This window comes from Somniosus microcephalus, chromosome 34, assembly GCF_052327205.1.
Source record: "Somniosus microcephalus isolate GS21.2 chromosome 34, FLI_Smic_1.0, whole genome shotgun sequence".
NCBI classification, from domain to species: domain Eukaryota; kingdom Metazoa; phylum Chordata; class Chondrichthyes; order Squaliformes; family Somniosidae; genus Somniosus; species Somniosus microcephalus.
The window spans coordinates 8,467,725-8,488,059 of NC_141020.1; the positions used below are offsets into that span (position 1 = coordinate 8,467,725).

General features: G+C 50.4%; 1 protein-coding gene across 2 annotated transcripts in view; it reads right to left on the minus strand.

Moving 5' to 3' along the window:
* Positions 1 to 18,243, minus strand: part of LOC147096727 (MAP/microtubule affinity-regulating kinase 3-like) — a 39,731-nt gene extending 21,488 nt beyond the window's left edge. For both annotated transcript variants that reach the window (XR_015074539.1, XM_085973335.1), the window contains exons 1-6: positions 18,126 to 18,243; positions 13,175 to 13,294; positions 9,971 to 10,070; positions 7,639 to 7,751; positions 3,971 to 4,130; positions 1,007 to 1,239 (exon numbers count right to left, since the gene is read on the minus strand). Coding sequence is in view for 1 of the 2 variants with exons in the window: in XM_085973335.1 (XP_085829461.1) it covers positions 1,007 to 1,239; positions 3,971 to 4,130; positions 7,639 to 7,751; positions 9,971 to 10,070; positions 13,175 to 13,246 (678 nt within the window). In the remaining variant the exon portion in view is untranslated. The remainder of the gene's footprint in view (positions 1 to 1,006; positions 1,240 to 3,970; positions 4,131 to 7,638; positions 7,752 to 9,970; positions 10,071 to 13,174; positions 13,295 to 18,125) is intronic.
* Between the last annotated feature and the right edge of the window lie 2,092 nt (positions 18,244 to 20,335).

Genomic DNA, 20,335 nt, shown 5'->3' on the forward strand with positions numbered 1-20,335 from the left:
AAACAGAACTCATGAGCGAAACTACAGCAACTTCTCCTGATAAAAGCAGGATTATTTCTCCAGCAAAGTGCAGTGGGCGGAGGATAGTTACACAATACAAATTACAGGAAACTCTCATTTAAACGGCACCTAAATATCCGGAATTCTCCGTTAACTGACAAAATTCTCACTCCGAAAACAACCCCTCAATAACCGGCAATGTTGCCGAGTCCGAGTCTCCCGCGGTGGCCGAGTTAGTCAGTGAGGGGTAGTTCCCCAAACTCCCATCACTTGGCTTCTTGGCGCTGTCAGAATCAGAACACTCAATACCTCTAACAGGAGTCTGACTCTCCCGCGCTGCTGGGAGTCTCTTCTGATCCGCCATTTTACAGGGGTACTGTGTGTCTCCCACGCTGCTGGTAGTCATTGCATTGCACTACCCTCAACTGGCAATACTTGTACTTAATCAAGCATCTTCCACCATCCATTTAACACAACATTCTGTAGGTGAGTACCCAATTACTGTATACTGCACATTTCTTGATTTTTAAAAACTTTTCTTTGTTAAAAATAGCCTCGGTAGATAACCCTCTCCGTCATCCGTAATTTTTGATCAACCGGCAACACGCCGGTCCCGCCGGTCCCGGATACCAAAGAGTTTCCTGTATGTATGAAAAGTCAATCGCAGTCACTCCAGGCGTGATCGACGGAGGAATTACCCAATCATCTCTATTCTGGCCGGGTATAGTGGTGTCGCTTTAGGCAGCCGCAAGTGGAAAGGCCCTAATTCAAATAGGGCTCTTGGATCCTAATGCCTACCCTCACACAAAGGCATGTCCGAATTCAAAAGCTCACCGGGTGGGGGTGTGGGGGAAAATCGCGGTCCCAGACCCACTCCGCGTTGGGAATGTTGGTCGTCAAGAGGACGTTGGTCAGGCTCGCACCACTCGGCGCAGGGCTAGCGAGCAACGCTGGCTTATCACCCCCGCGCCCCCCCCAAAGACACTGGTTTTAAGAAGCTGCTTACGTTGGTGGGACCGGACACCTTCCTCCGGTCCGGGATCTCCGACTTGTTGGGGTTGTTGGCACTGCTGACCATGGGGCTGGAGGGCGGCACCCCACCCCTGCTGCTGCCACCGCTGCTCCCGGTGACCGTGCCGCCGCTGACTTTGCGGGACGGGATGCGGTCCTCCTTCAGGTCATTGTCAGCCGTGCTGGTCTGGCTCCGCTTCGGGTGAGAGGTCAGGGCAGCCGGCCCACCTGCGGGGAAACAACGGCGCACCAATCACCCCCCGCCTCCGTTAACCATCCAGATAGCAACCAACTCCTCCTTCCTCCTCCTCCGTCACCGCTGAGGTACGGCGACACACACAATGTCGGCGCTCGCAGGGTCAGGCACGGGACAGGTTAGGTGTCAGTCGTGGCTCAGTGGGTAGCGCACTCACCCCTTCCCCCCCGCCCCCCCCCCCAAGTCAGAAGGTTCAAGCCCCGCTCTAGAGGCTTGAGCACAAAATTCAGGCCGACACTCCCAGTGCAGTGTTGAGGGAGTGCTGCACTGTCGGAGGAGACTTCGACTTTGGAATCAAAACACAATTTTCTAAATTTGCGGATGATACCAAATTGTGGGGTGGGTGGGGGGAGGGGGGGGGAAGATCGTCAAAACTGAGGAGGACTGCAACAAGTTACAGGAGGACATTAATAAACTTGCAGAATGGGCAAATAAAGAGAGCTAGATCGAGAGCTTCCCATGCCCGTCACATGTGACAGATTCCAAAATGGTGGGTCATTTGGATTGGCGTTCCTGGATCTGGTCCAAAAAAAATCCCATCATTCCCGCTTCTGACCCGATGGCCCAAAACAATTCCAAGCCCCTTACACGTCACCCCCAATATTTTTACCCCAAGTTACAGGAGGACATTAATAAACTTGCAGAATGGGCAAATAATTGGCAAATGAAGTTCAACACAGATAAATGTGAGGTATTACATTTTGGTAGGAAGAATAGGGAGGTCACATTACTTGGAGGGTGCGAGTCTGGGTCAGGTAGAGGAACAAAGGGATCTCGGAGTACAAATACACAAATCACTAAAAGTTGCGACACAGGTTAGCAAGGCCATAAAAAGCAAACCAAGCACTAGGGTTTATTTCTAGAGGGATAGAATTGAAAATTAGGGAAGTTATGCTAAACCTGTATCGAACCTTGGTTAGACCACACTTGGAGTACTGCGTACAGTTCTGGTCGCCATATTATAAAAAGGATATCGAGGCACTGGAGAGGGTGCAGAGAAGATTTACAAGGATGATACCAGAAATGCGAGGGTATACATATCGGGAAAGGATAAACAGGCTGGGTCTCTTTACTATTGAAAAAAGAAGGCAGAGGGGTGACCTAATAGAGGTCTTTAAAATTATGAAAGGTTTTTGATAGAGTGGATACAGAGAGAGTGTTTCCACTTGTGGGGAAGAGCATAACTAGAGGGCATCAATATAAGATAGTCACCAAGAAATCCAATAGGGAATTCAGGAGAAACTTCTTTACCCAGAGAGTGGTGAGAATGTGGAACTCGCTACCACAGGGAGTGGTTGAAGCAAATAGTATAGATGCATTTAAGGGGAGGCTGGACAAACATATGAGGGAGAAGGGAATTGAGGGTTATGCTGATTGATTTAGATGAGGAAAGACGGGAGGAGGCTCGAGTGGAGCATAAACGCCGGCATGGACTGGTTGGGCCAAATGGCCTGTTTCTGTGCCGTATATCCGATGTCTGCCCTCTCAGGTGGACGGAAAAGAGCCCATAGCAACTATTTTGAAGAGGAGCAGGGGGGAATTCTCCCTGGTGTTCTGGGGACAATATTTATCCCTCAACCAACATCACTAAAAACAGATGATCTGGTCATTATTACATTGCTGTTTGTGGGAGCTTGCTGTGCGCAAATTGGCTGTTGCGTTTCCCACATTACAACGGTGACGACACTTCAAAAGTACTTCATTGGCTGTAAAGTGCTTTGGGACATTCTGAGGCGCTGTAGAAATGCAAGTATTTTCTTTTTTTTTACATAACGAGGAATGATCCTTCTACTCTGCCCCAACCTCAAGAGATTCCATCTCCCAGGCCAGCCAAGTTTAAGCCAAAATGGGCAGGTGGGTTTGTGCTGTGACTGCTCGCCTAGATTATGCGTTCAAATCCGCAGAGGCACTTGAATCCACAGCCTTCTGATCCAGGGGCGAAGCGACATTGGGACGTTTTCCTAAGTTAAAGGCACTATACAAATGCAACTTGCAAAATGTACAGTTTTGGTCTCCTTACCTAAGGAAGGATATACTTGCCATAGCGGGAGTGCAACGAAGGTTCACCAGACTGGTTCCTGGGATGGGGGGATTGACCCATGAGGAGAGATTGAGTCGACTAGGCCTATATTCTCGAGAGTTTAGAAGAATGAGAGGTGATCTCATTGAAACATACTAAATTCTTACGGGGCTTGACAGGGTAGATGCAGGGAGGATGTTTCCCCCTGGCTGGGGAGTCTAGAACCAGGGGTCACAGTCTCAGAATAAGGGGTCGGCCATTCAGGACTGAGATAAGGAGAAATTTCTTCACTCAGAGGGCGGTGAATCTTTGGAATTCTCTCCCCCAGAGGGCTGTGGAGGCTCCGTCGTTGAGTATATTCAAGACAGAGATCGATAGATTTTTGAATATTAAGGGAATCAAGGGATATGAGGATAGTGCAGGAAAGTGGAGATGAGGTAGAAGATCAGCCATGATCTTATTGACTGGTGGAGCAGGCTCGAGGGGCCGAATGGCCGACTCCTGCTCCTGTCTCTTATGTTCTTGTTGGTAAGACACTGAGTTAGAGGAGTTAGTGAAGCGTTTTATTTTGGAGTTGGAGTCTTCGCAGCTTCCCCACCCCCCCACCCCTTGAACTCCCTCAGCGCAGCCCTAGACGGACGGATGCAGACAGCGTCGCCAAGAGACCCGGGTGCTTTACTCACTGAAGTCGCTGTGCCGGCGCTGCCGGTGGTAGGTGGACGAACTTCGTTGGCTCCTGCTGTGCGTGGAGCTTTGGCTCGTGGTACTGGTGTTCAGGTCGTTGCTGGGCCGGACCTTGGCTAACGAGAGATTACTGCCGGAGCGGGAGTCGCTGCCATCCAGCTGGAAAGAAGGAAAGAACCAAAAAAAAAAAAAAATGACAAGAGGTCAAAACAAGAGGTCCAGCCGTGGTCCATGGGAACGGCCAATTTTGGTCACTTCCAATTAACGATGTCACACCTGGGGCGGGAGCTCGCTTCAAAAAGATCTCTCCTTCCAGGTTGCCTTCGGCCAACAGTTCCAGAAGCAAACTAAAAGGGGACAACCGAGAACCGCCCTTAGCTCAAAGTACAGTAGCCAAGTGGGTTAGGGTACTGGACGACCGACTCAGAGGTCGCGAGTTCAAAGTGCACCACGGTTGAGTTGTTAACTTGAACTCCCAATAAATCTGGTCAGTTGAGGGCGGGCACCAAAAATAAATAAAAATAACCGGAGCAGTTGTTGTCAAAACCCAACTCGTTCAGCAACGTCAGACAAGAACGCGAAGCCGCCATCCTACATGAGGCTCCAGCCCCGCATGATGTGGTTGACGCTTAATGCCCGCCCAGCTGTAAACAAGGTCATCGGACGGGGCTATCAGCAGCGACCCAGGCATTGCATCTGGAATCTCAATCCAGTTAACCCTGCAAGGTCCTCTCCTTACTAACATCTGGGCGGCCTGTTGCCCAAGTTGGGAGAGCTGAGCCACAGACTAATTAAACAGGCTCGCCACCCACGGAATCACAGCTAGCCGCCAACGTCTCAGATTCCTCCCATCACCACCCCCTGACTAGGCGCCATTCTGAAACATGGGCTCCAGACCCTTTTCACTGCTTCAGGTCAGGCAGCTCTATCACAAGACACATTTGCACAGAACGGGAGATTCAATTCCTAACACGTGGGCGGTGAAAACTCCATCAGAGCAGCAGGTGAAAGGGCGTCTCCATTAAACACCATCTGTAACTCCGTTTCAAAAGGAGGAATGCAGCATCCAATGGCGCTACGGAAAAGGAGATGGGATCAGCTCAACTCCGCACCCTCACCTTCCCTCCGCGACACACATTTTGGCTCCAACCTGTACCCGGGAAGTTAGATTTTTTTACTTTGCCGTTCCCCCCTGTTTTTCACCTCTTATTTCTTCACGAAAGTTTGCCCTCGATCGAGGAGAGCGAGATGCAATGAAACATTCCGCGCACGGACTCGGTACCAAGCCCATACCAGGTCCGCTTTGCGGAACACCTCGGTTCAGTCCGTAAGGGGGACCCCGAGCTTCCGGTCGCCTGTCACTTTAATTCTCCGCTCCACTCCCACTCAGACCTCACTGGCCTCGGCCTCTTGCACTGTTCCAACGAAGCTCGAGGAACAGCACCTCATCTTTCGATTAGGCACTTGACAGTCTTCAGGACTCGACATAGAGTTCAACAATTTCAGACAATAACCTCGGCCCCTATATTTTTTTTCCCCTTTTCTCACATGGCGGCTGTCTTTCATTCTGCCATCGCCATTCACACCTCGTCTAGAGCCATCTTTTGTTTCTTAACTTGTCCCATTACCATCTCCTTTTGCCTCGCACCATCATCCCCTTTGTCTCTTAATCTCTCCTGTCTTCCATCCTATCACAGACCTTCCCTTTTTGTACTTTCCTCTCCTCCTCCCTCTCCCTGCCCCCACACTTGCTTAAAAATCTCTCTTCTCGAACCTTTTCCAGTTCTGACGGAGGGTCCTCGACCCGAAACGTTGACTCGGTTTCTCTCTCCGCGGATGCTGCCTGACCGGCTGAGCAGGTTTCCAGCATTTTCGGTTGTTATTTCAAGTACAGGAAACTTTCGATTTAGCGGCACCTAAATAACCGGAAATGTCGGTTAACCGGCAAAATTCAGGAGTAGGTTCAGGTAACTTTTATTACATTTTTTACTCCATTTGTTGCTGTGCAAGGGTGTGGCTGCAGCTGTTGCTAAGCTACAGAGACGCTTGCAACTTGTGCCCATTGTTCTGAAGCTGTTGCTAAGCAACAGGGTTTGTTGCTTTATACGGAGCTCTCAGCTCCGTATCTTTTACTATAGCGTTCGGTTATCCGGAATTTTTGATGAACCGGCACCACGTCGGTCCCGTCCGTGCCGGATAAAAAAAAGTTTCCTGTATAAACAACAACGGGTTCGATGTAGAGGGCCACTCTCTTTTGTTCTGCCCAAACAACGCAGCCTCAGTCACCGCAAAACCAAAAAAAAACCCCGACTGTGCCTTTGCAATTCCATTTCGCGCACCCACCTTCCTTGTTGCCAATTTAAGGTCAACCGGTGCCAAAATATGTCGCTTCCTGCCCAGGCCTTGGACCCACTGGAACCTGGGCTTGGGGACTTGTCCCATATTCGGGTCATTCAGGATCCTTACGGAACAGCTTAGCCTTTCATTCTAGTTACAGGAAACTTTCTTTTATCCGGCACGGACGGGACCGACGTGGTGCCGGTTCATCAAAAATTCCAGATAACTGAACGCTATAGTAAAAGATACGGAGCTGAGAGCTCCGTATAAAGCAACCAACCCTGTGCTTCAGAACAATCGGCACAAGTTGCAAGCGTCTCTGTAGCTTAGCAACAACTGCAGCTACACCCTTGCACAGCAACAAATGGAGGAAGGCAAGTAACAAAAGTTACCTGAACCTACTCCTGAATTTTGCCGGTTAACCGACATTTCCGGTTATTTAGGGGCCGGTTAATCAAAAGTTTCCTGTATTACTGTATTCGCTGCTCACCATGTGGTCTCCTCTACATTGGGGGAGACCAAACGCAGATTGGGTGACCGCTTTGCGGAACACCTCCGTTCAGTCTGTAAGGGGGACCCCGAGCTTCTGGGTCGCCTGTCACTTTAATTCACCGCCCCATTCCCACTCAGACTTCACCGTCCTCGGACTCTTGCATTGTTCCACGGAAGCTCAACGTAAGCTCTAGGAACAGCACCTCATCTTCCGATTAGGCACTTTACAGCCTTCCGGACTCAACATCGAGTTCAACAATTTCAGATCATAACCTCGGCCCCCATTATATTTTCATTTTTTATCCACACTTTTGGTTTGTGCCTTTTCCTTTTTTTTTTCTCTCTCCCACACGGCAGCTGTCTCTCACTCTGCCAGCGCATTTCACACTTCATCTAGAGCCATCCTTTGTCTCTTTACCTGTCCTATTACCATCTCGTCTCACCTTGAATATCTCTTAATGTCTCCTCACCTCTCACTGACCTTCCCCTTTGTTCTTTCATCCCCTCCCCCATTTCCCAGCCCCCAAACTTGCTTCTTAATCTGTTTCATTTCCTGCTTTTTTTTTCCCTCAGTCCTGACGAAGGGTTTCAACCTGAAACGTTGGCTCTGTTTCTCTCTCCACGGATGCTGCCGGGCCTGCTGAGTTTTTCCAGCGTTTTCTGTTGTTATTTCGGATTTCCCGCGTCCGCAGTATTTTGCTATCGTATTAGCCTTTCATGCACTCAGTTTAAGGTTGGAATCACACCCAGGTGCCAGTGGCGGGAGATCGCCAGGGCAACCCGTTGATCCGCCCGCACGCTCAACGCAAATTGATCTTCTGAATGCCTGGGCCTTTACCTCACTTTTGTTCCTGCCCAGGAGGAGGTAGGTGCCAGTTACTTCGTTATACTTGTGCTTGGTTAGAGCTTCTTTAATTTCTTCTCGCGTGTAGCCCATTCCGACCATCACTTCTATCAAAGAAACGCAGAGTTAGACAAGCACAGTGCCTGCACAAGGCCTTCACAGCTCTGCTGGGACCAGCGCGCCTTATTCACCCAGCGAGACCCCCGCCCCTCCGCCCACCAGTCCCCCAAACCGCCAACGCGTCGAGTGGCTTCTTAAATCAGTTTTGCTGGCCGCCATGTCCAGGAGATCGATCTTCAATTCCTGGAACATAAGAACATAAGAAATAGGAGCAGGAATAGGCCACTTGGCCCCTCGAGCCTGCTCCGCCATTCAATAAGATCATGGTCTGATCTTGGGCTCAAAGCCACTTCCCTGCCCACTCCCCATAACCCTTCACTCCCTTATCTTGCAAAAATCTGTCTGTCTCCACCTTAAATGTATTTAATGACCCAGCCTTCACGGCTCTCTGGGGCAGAGAATTCCACAGATTTACGACCCTCTGAGAGAAGAAATTCCTCCTCATCTCAGTTCTAAAAGGGCGCCCCTTTATTCTGAAACTATGCCCCCGAGTTCTAGATTTCCCCATGAGGGGAAACATCCTCTCTGCAGCTACCCTGTCGAACCCCCTCAGTATCTTATATGTTTCAATAAGATCACCTCTCATTCTTCTAAATTCCAATGAGTATAGGCCCAGCCTGCTCAACCTTTCTTCATAAGTCAACCCCCCCTCATCTCTGGAATTAACCAAGTGAATCGTCTCTGAACTGCCTCCAATGTAAGTATAGACTCCAGGGCAATCCTGGAGGGGTTGGCAACTGCCCTACTGCGAGAGTTCCACCTCACTGTTGCTTCCACACGGCCTGCCTTTCTTTCACAAAGATAAAGTGGAGATGAGAACGAGTTCATTAGGCCCACGCTGTTCATTCTCCCATGGGAATCTACATTACCTCCATCGCAACATCTATGTGAAGATGGTTCTCCCTGACATTGGTCCGAAGCTTATATAGAATTTACAGCGCAGAAACAGGCCATTCGGCCCAACTGGTCCGTGCCGGTGTTTCTGCTCCACACCGGCCTCCTCCCACCCCTCCTCATCTCACCCCATCAACATATCCTTCTATTCCTTTCTCCCTAAGTGTTTATCTAGCTTCCCCTTAAATGCATCTACACTATTCGCTTCAACCACTCCCTGTGGTAGCGAGTTCCACATTCTCACCACTCTCTGGGTAAAGAAGTTTCTCCTGAATTCCCAATCGGATTTATTACTGACTATCTTATTAGGGCCCCTAGTTTTGGACTACCTCACAAGCAGAAACATCTTCTCTACGTCTACCCTAGTGAACCCCTTCATAATCTTAAAGACCTTTATCAGGTCATCCTCTCGGCCTTCACTTTCCTGGAGAAAAGAGCCCCAGCTTGTTCAGACAGCTTGTACTAGTGTCCCCTCGTCCGGTGCTTGTGTGCTCATTTAAAGCGGCACTCTGCATTTACTCATCACCTTTCCTTTCCTTTTTCAGTGGTTGGGGCAGAAGAAGATACAAAAGAAACAGAAATTTCTGACAAGACACAGGGCGGCATGGCAGGGGAGGGAGGGAGTGTTTAGGCTCGATGGCCCAGCCATCATGAGGTGAGGGGCTGGCTTGATGGGCCAACTTGTCTATTCCTGTCCATCAATTTTGAATACTCTTATGTATGCAAGTGGAGGCCAGAGTGGACGCTGTACAAGGGCACCCAACAAGTGAATGGAGCTTAGTCAACATGAGAAGGAGTCACGAGCAAGGTGCCGTAGGCATCATAAGGTAATTATGGTTACGGCAGGTCATTCTGCCCATCTTAATTCTTAATGGTTGCGGGAGGGGGGCATCACCTTAAAATTAGAGCCAGGCCGTTCAAGGGTGATGTCAGGAAGCACTTCTTCACACTAAGGGTAGTGGAAATCTGGACCTCTCTCCCCAAAAAGCTGTTGAGGTTGGGGGTCAATTAAACTTTCAGAACTAAGATTGATAACGTTTTGATAGATGGAGTTAGGTCGCAGATCAGCCATGATCTCATTGAATGGCGGAACAGGCTCGAGGGGCTGAGTGGCCCCCTCCTGTTCCTATGGATGGGACATGTACCAACTCAACCTCTTGAAGGCAGCCCTTCCTCCTTGCCTTCTATAGAGAAACGGAGGCCTCGATCGCCAACACACTTGTCTTAAATAATCACTGAACCGAGGAGCTTAAACAAGGCAGCTTTGAATACTAGGAGAGATGTTCAGCGCTGAATGAGTTTCCTTCCTCACCTATGCGTTTGTTGTCTCCCAGGTCCTGCTCGGGCTCCATGTATGGTCGGAGCTCATCACCATCACAGCCGATGTTTATCCACTTGTCCTTCATGATTTGCTGGAGAGATGGGGAGGGATTGGTGAGTTAGTGTTGGACCATTGACGTCTACCCACGATGCTCTAGCTGACCGATGGTCAGCCATCTGGTTTCTGAACAGACCATCTGGCAAAATTGCTAAACAACTGGCATTTATATAGCGCCTTTAACATAGTAAAACGTCCCAAGGCGCTTCACAGGAGCGATTATCAGACAAACTCTGACACCCAGCCTCAGGAGGAGATATTAGGGCAGGTGACCAAAAGCTTGGTCAAAGAGGTAGGTTTTAAGGAACGACTTAATGGAGAGGCGGAGAGGTTTAGGGAGGGAATTCCAGAGCTTAGGGCCCAGGTGGCTGAAGGCACGGCCACCAATGGTGGAGCGAAGGAAATCGGGGATGCGCAAGTGTGTTCAGCACCATTCACAACTCCTCAGATAATGAAGCCGTCCATGCCCGCATGCAACAAGACCTGGACGACGTTCAGGCTTGGGCTAATAAGTGACAGGTAATATTCACACCACACAAGTGCCAGGCAATGACTATCTCCAACAAGCGAGAGTCTAACCACCTCCCCATGACATTCAACGGCATTACCATCGCCGAATCTCCCACCATCAACATCCTGGGGGTCACAATTAACCAGAAACTTAACTGGACCAGCCACATAAATACTGTGGCAACAAGGGCAGGTCAGAGGCTGGGTATTCTGCGGTGAGTGTCTCATCTCCTGACTCCCCAAAGCCTTTCCACCATCTACAAGGCACAAGTCAGGAGTGTGATGGAATACTCTCCACTTGCCTGGATGAGTGCAGCTCCAACAACACTCAAGAAGCTCGACACCATCCAGGACAAAGCAGCCCGCTTGATTGGCACCCCATCCACCACCTTAAACATTCACTCCCTCCACCACCGGCGCACCGTGGCTGCAGTGTGTACCATCTACAAGATGCACTGCAGCAACTCGCCAAGGCTTCTTCGGCAGCATCTCCCAAACCTGCGACCTCTTCCACCTAGAAGGACAAGGGCAGCAGGCGCATGGGAACACCACCACCTCCAAGTTCCCCTCCAAGTCACACACCATCCTGACTTGGAAGTATATCGGCCGATCCTTCATCGTCGCTGGGTCAAAATCCTGGAACTCCCTCCCTAACAGCACTGTGGGAGCACCTTCACCACACGGACTGCAGCGGTTCAAGAAGGCGGCTCACCACCACCTTCTCAAGGAGCAACTAGGGATGGGCAATAAATGCCGGCCTTGCCAGCGACGCCCTGATCCCATAAAATGAATTTGAAAAAAGAGGCCAGAATTGGAGGAGCGCGGAGATCTCGGAGGGTTGTGGGGCTGGAGGAGGTTAGAGAGATAGGGAGGGGGGCGAGGGCCACGGAGGGATTTGAAAACAAGGATGAGAATTTTTAATTCGAGGTGTTGCCAGACCAGGAGCCAATGTAGGTCAGCGATCACAGGGTATAAATAAACCTAGATGGCAAATAACAGAGCAGAACACCGCTTCCCTAGTGGCTCCCGTGCTGTTTGATGTGGATGAAATCGCCATTTCTCTGGGTAGGCCGCGCACGGTCAGCTGACCTTTCCCAAGCCCAGGGTCAACTGACACTCAGTCAGCTCCCAGCAGGGCGTCCAAAGCGGTGACCTGCCCCCAACTAAAATGTAACTGGTGCTCTTTCCCATCAGCCTGGTCACTGGGGCCGGGTTTGGAAGGAAGGGACTCGAATGGTGGGTCTCTGTTGGGGTGGAAATCAAAATGGCTCCTGTCCAATAGGAGGATGTCACATCTCATAGCAAATCCATATTTACACACACACACATTATATATAGGGTTTATGCTCCATAGGAGCCTCCTCCCACCCCTCATCATCTCACCCTATCAGCATATCCTTCTATTCCTTTCTCCCTCATGTGTTTATCCAGCTGCCCCTTAAATGCATCTATACTATTCGCCTCAACCACTCCCTGTGGTAGCGAGTTCCACATTCTCACCACTCTCTGGGTAAAGAAGTTTCTCCTGAATTCCCTATTGGATTTATTAGTGACTATCTTATATTTAAGGCCCCTAGTTCTGGTCTCCCCCACAAGTGGAAACATCTTCTCTACGTCTACCCTATTGAAACCCTTTCATAATCGTAAAGGCCTCTATTAGGTCACCCCTCGGCCTTCCCTTTTCTAGAGAACAGAGCCCCAGCCTGTTCAGTCTTTCCTGATGGGTACAACCTCTCAGTTCTGGTATCATTCTACAATTTTTTGCACTGTCTCCAGTGCCTCTATATCCTTTTGAATAATATGGAGACCAGAACTGCTCACAGTACTTTGCACATCAAAGAGGAAAAAGACCCATGCCAAATGCATATCCTTTGATATAAAACTGCAGAGAGCTGATGATCTGGGCTAAGTACCAATTCTGATATACTACCATTTACCATCTCACCTCCCCTTCCCTACCAATGTCTATGTCCTCCAACAGGCCCTTATTGGGGAGTGGAGGGCGGGGAGTAAACCTCTGCGGGGGGCAGGGGGGGCCTTACCATGTGTCAGCCGTGGCTCAGTGGGCAGCACCCTCTCTCGCCTCGGAGTCAGAAGGTTGTGGGTTCGAGTCCCTCTCCAGAGACTTGAGCACAAAAATCCAGGCCGACACTCCCAGCGCAGTGCTGAGGGAGTGCTGCACTGTCGAAGGTGCCGTCTTTCGGATGAGACGTTAAACCGAGGCCCCGTCTGCCCTCTCAGGTGGAGGTAAAAGATCCCACGGCCACTATTTCGAAGAAGATCAGGGGAGTTCTCCCCGGTGTCCAGGGGCCAATATTTATCCCTCAACCAACATCACTAATACAGATTATCTGGTCATTATCACACTGCTGATTGTGGGAGCTTGCTGTGCGCAAATTGGCTGCCGCGTTTCCTACATTACAACAGCGACTACACTTCAAAAGTACTTCATTGGCTGTAAAGCACTTTGAGACGTCCGGTGGTCGTGAAAGGCGCTATAGAAATGCAAGTCTTTCTTTTTCTTTCCTTCCCTAATCAACAGTGCTCCAATGCTGTAAATCACGGAGAGATTGAGTTCCACAAGGAGGTCCTCAGATTCAACGCGCCCAACGTTAATGCCCAGCTTACCTCCAGCGTGCCCCGTTTGGCTGGGTTGAGCACGAGAAAGCGCTTGAGGATGTTCTCGCAGTCGGTGGACATGTAAAAGGGGACGCGGTACTTCCCCCTTAGCACTCGTTCCCTCAGCTCCTGCGGGCAAAAAGCAGAGGCGTTAAACCCTCGCCGTCAACAGGAACAAGCCGCGTGATGTAAGAAAACTACTAAGCACTTGGTCTAAGCGTTAAACAAAGCTTTAATCAACTGTTTTACAACATGGAGGTCTAGTTGTGTCCTTCACTAGTTCCTGTTAAGAATGTCCTGCGCAAGCTGGGCCCGTGCCCGAGTATTTATACTCTCCCTGGACAGCGCCACCCGCAGGCCGCTCAGTATTATTTCATTAGTCTTTCTTTCATGAATGACCGATTCGTGTCACCGTGCTTACCAGCTCAAGCCAAGGTGCTTCACACAAAAGGAGCGCAGATTAGTGAGCGGGCTGAAAGCAGTCTTCAACCAGTCAACATAGAAAAATCGGAGCAGGAGTCGGCCATTCGGCCCTTCGAGCCTGCTCCGCCATTCAATATAATCACGGCTGATCCTCTATCTCAATACCATATTCCTGCTCTCTCCCCATACCCCTTGATGCCGGGTTTCCTACATTACAACAGTGACTACACTTCAAAAAGTACTTCATTGGCTGTAAAGGGCTTTGGGATGTCCTGAGTATGTGAAAGGCGCTATAGAAATGCAAGTCATCATTGTTGTGATCTGCAGATATTTGATTTTACAGGGACCACGATTGGCTCAGTTCATAAGGTTTGGATTCTGGATCCAGTCCATGAGTTTGACAAGATTCACACAACTGGGGTGCTGTTCTGACATTCATGATTCATACAATAGTACATAGAAAAATAGGAGCAGGAGTCGGCCATTCGGCCCTTCGAACCTGCTCCGCTATTCAATATGATCATGGCTGATCCTCTATCCCAATACCATATTCCTGCTCTCTCCCCATACCCCTTGATGCCTTTTGTGTCTAGAAATCTATCTATCTCCTTCTTAAATATATTCAGTGACTTGGCCTCCGCAGCCTTCTGTGGTAGAGAATTCCACAGGTTCACCACCCTCTGAGTGAAGACATTTCTCCTCATCTCAGTCCCTAAATGTCCTACCCTATATCCTGAGACTGTGACCCCTCGTTCTAGACCACCCCAGCCAGGGGAAACATCCTCCCTGCATCTAGTCTGTCTAGCCCTGTCAGAATTTTATACGGCTCCTTGAAGCCAGCCCATGATTAAGTGGGTATTATGTACCGCTTATTTTAGTGCTGGTAATTATTAGTCGAGTCTTTTGCTCCCAAGATTTGGTCAGATTTCTAGATTTAGTTCTGGAAAAATTTAAGTCAGAAGTTTCGCGTTTTGCTTTCCATATTTTTGTTCCGGTCTTCAAGATTGTTTTTACCCTCAGAATTAGTGTTTCAAATATTTCCACGACGGTCGTTTCCCTTCTCACACAACTCCGAATGTTGAAGCTACCGGTCGGTCATAGGAATGTAGGAACGTAGGAGGCCATTCAGCCCCTCGAGCCTGTTACGCCCTTCAATTAGATCATGGCTGATCTGTATCCTAACTCCATCTAACCGCCTTGGTTCCGTAACCCTCAACACCCTTACCCAACAAAAATCTATCGATCCCAGTTGTGAAATTTTCAAATGACCCCACCCAGCATTTTGGACAGCTTTTTTTGGGGGGAGAGAGTTCCAGATTTCCACTGCCTTTTGTGTGAAGAAGTGCTTCCTGACATCACCCTGAATGCCCTGGCTCGAATTTTAAGCTGATGTCCCCTTGTTCTGGACAAAGAAATAGCTTCTCTCGATCTACAATATTAAATCATTTAATCATCTTAAACACCTCAATTAGATCACCCAGTAAGCTCCTATACTCGAGGGACTACAAGCCTAGTCTATTAAACCCTTTTAGCCCCGGTATCACGCTGGTGAATCTGCTCTGCACCCACTCCAAGGCCAACAAGAAGAATGAGAGGGGATCTCATTGAAACTTATAAAATTCTAACAGGACTAGTCAGACTAGATGCAGGAAGGATGTTCCCGATGGCAGGGGAATCGAGAACCAGGGGTCACAGTCTAAAGATAAAGGATAAGCCATTTAGGACTGAGATGAGGAGGAATTTCTTCACCCAGAGAGTGGTGAACCTGTGGAATTCTCTACCACACAAGGCAGTGGAGGCCAATTCATTAAATATATTCAAGAAGGAGTTAGATATATTTCTTAAGGCTAAAGGGATCAAGGGATATGGGGAGAAAGCAGGGACATGGTACTGAATTTGGATGATCAGCCATGATCGCATTGAATGGCGGAGCAGGCTCGAGGGGCCGAATGGCCTACTCCTACTCCTATCTTCTATGTTTCTAACATCAATGTTGGTTCAGTCCCAGAAACCATTTTAATTCTAATTTTAGTCTCTTCTCGGCCTCAAAGTTCAATTTTGGTCTTCATACACAATTTCATTCCAAATTTAATTTAGTAACGACAGTCCAATTTTGGTGAACGATTATTTTCCTCCTTTACTTGACTAGACCGATCACGGCGGACAGACCGCGTCCACATTGGGCGGCACTATATCACGCATGGGGTCCCACAGCACTAATGGTCAGCGTCCCGGGGGAGGGGGTGCAAGAAAGTGCACTCAGTTCGATCTCGCCGCTTTTACTCAGTTCCCAAACCGAGCCGTGGGTGTCTCCAGGCTGTGGGATCTCTCCCACATGCGGAAAGCAAAATCAGACAAGCAGCGGTCAAAGAAAGTTGCCCGTTCCCCTCGGCAGGCCCGAAAAAACCGAGAGATAGTTAACGCTAGCGTGGGCCTGGCGTTTGGGACGGTACAATTGGCTGCAGCGCTTTTTTTGTTAAACTCGTGGGATGTGGGCGTCGCCGGCAAGGCCGGCATTTATTGCCCATTCCTAATCGCCCTCGAGAAGATGGTGGTGGTGAGCCGCCTTCTTGAACCGCTGCAGTCCGTGTGGCGAAGTTTTTCCTTGCGGTTTGGTATAACTGCTGGGCCATTTCAGAGGGGCAGCTAAGAGTCAACCAGGCTGCTGTGGGCCTGGAGTCACATTTCGGCCAGACCGGGTCAGGGCAGTAGATTTCCTTCAGTAAACAAGATGGGATTTTATGACAACCATGGTCACCATTACTGATGCTAGTTTTTTTTAATTCCAGATTTTTATTTAATTAACTGAATTTAAATTCCCCAGCATGGGATTTGAACTCATTAGTCCAGGCCACTGGATTACTGGTCCAGTAACATAACCACTGTGCTACTGTTACCCTCTGAAGGACGCAGGGAGAAAAAAATGAATTCAGCCAAGCCCGGTGACCACCCAGTGACCTGTGCTGGGGATTGCGCAAGTGTGGGAGTGGAGTTAGGACAGGGTGGGCCGGTTACGATACCACCCCCATGGTCTAACATCACGCCAACATGCACTGACCAGGCTCACACTTGACGAATGGGGCACTTGGGCAAGCTAGTGGGCAAGTAGTTGTAGGTCTGGAACCCTAGAACATGCCAGTGCTCCAGGAGAAAGGGTCAGGCAGAACGTTCCACTGAGACCTCCTCACTGGAACGGGAAAGGCCAGTCGAAGGAATAGGAGATGAAACAAAAAATAACTGTTTAAAACTTGAGGAACCCGCCACTTCTAAAGAAGCTTAACTTTCAGTCCGACTCTTAATCAGACGGTCTTACTCGCGCTTCTGTCTGCTAGGGGACAAACTTCTCGGACTCAGTTGGGCGGTCTGAATGGGAGGAAAATCAAACCCAACCTCCCAATGAGTTGAGGGTGGTCTCCACTGCACATTGGCCAAGGGGCAGTAGCTGGGCCAAGGGGGCAGTAGCTGGGCCAAGGGGGCAGTAGCTGGGCCAAGGGGGCAGTAGCTGGGCCAAGGGGGCAGTAGCTGGGCCAAGGGGCATCAGCTGGGCCAAGGGGCAGTAGCTGTGCAACGCCCGCAGGTAGGACCTTCCACCCTCCCCGTGTGGACATCGAGACTCGATGAGTTATAGGAGACGGTGCAGTCTTTCCCAAGATCTCAAAACCGTGGAACTCCGCGAGGGTTGCCAACTCTGGTTCGACGTATTTCTGGAGGTGTCATCACATGACCTTTCGCCTCCAACTGCCCCGCCCGGTCAAACGGCCGTTTTCACCCCCCCACCCCCCCCATCTCTAATCTGTAACTAATAAAGTTGTTTCAATGCACAATATTTGTAACGACCCTCTGATTTTGCTCCCTGCAGTGTCCGGAGGATTAGTCTTCAATCCCTGGAGACTCCAGGGCAATCCCCCGGAGGGCTGGCGACCCTGTTACTCGCCTCCCTCAGGGCAGCACGGTGGCATAGTGGTTAGCACTGTTGCCTCACAGCGCCAGGGACCCGGGTTCAAATCCGGCCTCGGGCGACTGTCTGTGTGGAGTTTGCACATTCTCCCCGTGTTTGCGTGGGTTTCCTCCGGGGGTGCTCCGGTTTCCTCCCACAGTCCAAAGATGTACGGGTTAGGTCGATTGGCCATGATAAAAAAATTGACCCTTAGTGTTAGGGGGGGATTAAATACGTGGGGTTACGGGGATAGGGCTTGGGTGGGATGGCTGTCGGTGTAGGGACCGGGTGCTAGGGTTTGGATGATCAGCCATGATCTCGTTGAATGGTGGAGCAGGCTTGAAGGGCCGAATGGCCTACTCCTGCTCCTATCTTCTATGTTTCTATGTTTATGCTACATCTTGATTCATCTCATCTTCTCCCGTCAACCTTGAAGGTGCCCTTCACCTTAGTGAAGGGAGCGAGGGGGAGTGGGAGTGTGCGCACACGCGTATGTTGCTGGTGGTGGAGGGATGGAGAGAGCGCGAGTGATAGGGAGGTTAAGCCGATGAAAGGTTCAACAAATTGTCCCCACACATTCCGTGGGCATCGTTCCCTCACCTTCAGGTTCTGACCATCGAATGGCAGAGAGCCACTGACCAGCGTGTAGAGAATGACCCCCAGACTCCAGATGTCCACCTCCGGACCGTCGTACTTCTTCCCCTGGAAGAGTTCGGGTGCAGCGTAAGGGGGGCTCCCGCAGAACGTGTCCAACTTGTTGCCAAACTGGAACTCGTTGCTGAACCCGAAGTCGGCGATCTTGATGTTGCAGTCGGCGTCGAGGAGGAGGTTCTCAGCCTGGAGAGGAGGAATGAGAGAGAGAGAGAGGGAGAGAGAGGGAGACTTTCAGATTTCAGATTTCAGGCGTTGCCATTTGCCAACTAGGCCCGACTGCTCCCTGATGGCATAGTTGGCAAACTCATTACCCAGTGGGACAAGAAGCCACATGGAGCAGCAAGGCCCCCATGTTCAACCCCAGTTGTTTGCGCCTCCCGTTAGCGCCTTAAGAGGGCGCTAATGGGGCGCATAGCGACCAGTGCCCGGGCGCGGCGATGTTTGCACCCCTCGCGAAATTAACTAGACATTTTGCGGCGGCGCTAAACACTACCGCCACGATCTCCTGCGCCGGCAGATTGTGACTTCAGTCGAGTGTGTGCAACGCCCCGGACCGGATATTGAATGGCGCCCCCCTGCCTTACCGCCTGCAACGACAGGTTTGAGGGGAGCGTTTTGCAGTCGGGAAGGGGACTGGGGGAGCGCTATTTAAAGGTGACTCGCTTCCTGCCTTTTTTTTGGTCGGTGACATTTTTGCACCAGCGCAGTCTGAGACGAGAGAGAGAGACTTCTGGAGAGATTCAACGCTGTGTGAAGGAGTTTGGTACTTGAGTACTGAGCAGCACTTTGCAGGTTTATTTTTGATTTGCCCTTCCTTGCTTCGCCAGCGCTCTGAGGTAGCGCCTCGCTCCTCTCGGCCTTTGCGCCTTAAGACAGGTGTGAAGCGCCTGATTTAGCGCTCCAATCACCTCCAGGGGCGATAAAAGCCAAGTTTGCCGTCGGAGGCGATAATTAGCGCCAGGCGCTAAACTTTGGCGCCAACGCCCGATAATGGCGCCCCAAACAGGGCGATACTGAATTTTTCCCCCCAGGTCTCTGTTGCGTATTTGACCTTGGCCCGATCATGATTACAAACAACATGAATTGTACACAGCGCCGCGTTAAACGTAGTCAAAACGTTGCAACGGAACTGCACAGGAAACGTTAGCAGAAAAAATTTGACACCGAGCCACATAAGGAGATATTAGGGCAGGTGACCCAAAAGCTTGGTCAAAGAGGTCGGTTTTAAGGAGCGTCTTAAAGGAGGAGAGAGAGAGAAGGTGGAGAGGTTTAGGGAGGGAATTCCAGAGCTTAGGGGCCCAGGGCAAGACTGAAGGCAACGGCCGCCAATGGGTGGGGGTGAAGAAAGTCGGGGATTGGGCAAGAGGGCCAGAGCTGGAGGAGGGTTGCGGAGATACGGGCATTAAACTGGCGCTTGCTCTAGGCCGTGTGAGGAAAATCACACAGGGTTCCTGCTCCGAACAGCGAGCGAGTGATTGTGTGGGGACATGGGGCTAGGCCCTGGGGGGGGGGGGGGGTGGGGGGGGGGGGGGTCAAATAGCTTGTTGACATTCACTGTCGGAGCTCATACTGGTGTCTGTGGGCAGCGCTCTCGCCTCTGAGTCGCAAGATCGGTGGGTTCATTCCACACTCCAGAGACTTGAGAAATAATCTATACCAAATCTCAACTACGGTACTGAGGGAGCGCTGCACTGTTGGAGGTGCCGTCTTTCAGATGAGACATAAGAACTAGGAGCAGGAGTCGACCATTTCGGCCCCCTCGAGCCCTGGCTCCGCTTTTCAATAAGATCAAGGTTGATCATCTACCTCATCTCCACCTGGCCCGCCCGATCCCCAGAAGTTAAACCCGAGACCCCCGTCTGCTCTCTCTCAGGTGGACATAAAAGATCCCACGGGCAATATTCTGAAGAAAAGCAGGGAGTTCTCCCCGGTGTCCTGGTCAATATTTTATCCTTCAAACCAACACCTAAAACAGATGAGCTGGCCATTGTCACCATGCTGTTTGTGGGAGCTTGCTGTGCGCAAATTGGCTGCCGTGTTCCCCCCTCTCTCTCCCATCCCCCTTTCCCTTCTCCCCCCCTCCCCTCCTCCCTCTCTCCCCTTCGCCTCACTACCCCTCCCATCTCTATTTCCCCCTCCCTCCCTTCCCCCTCCTC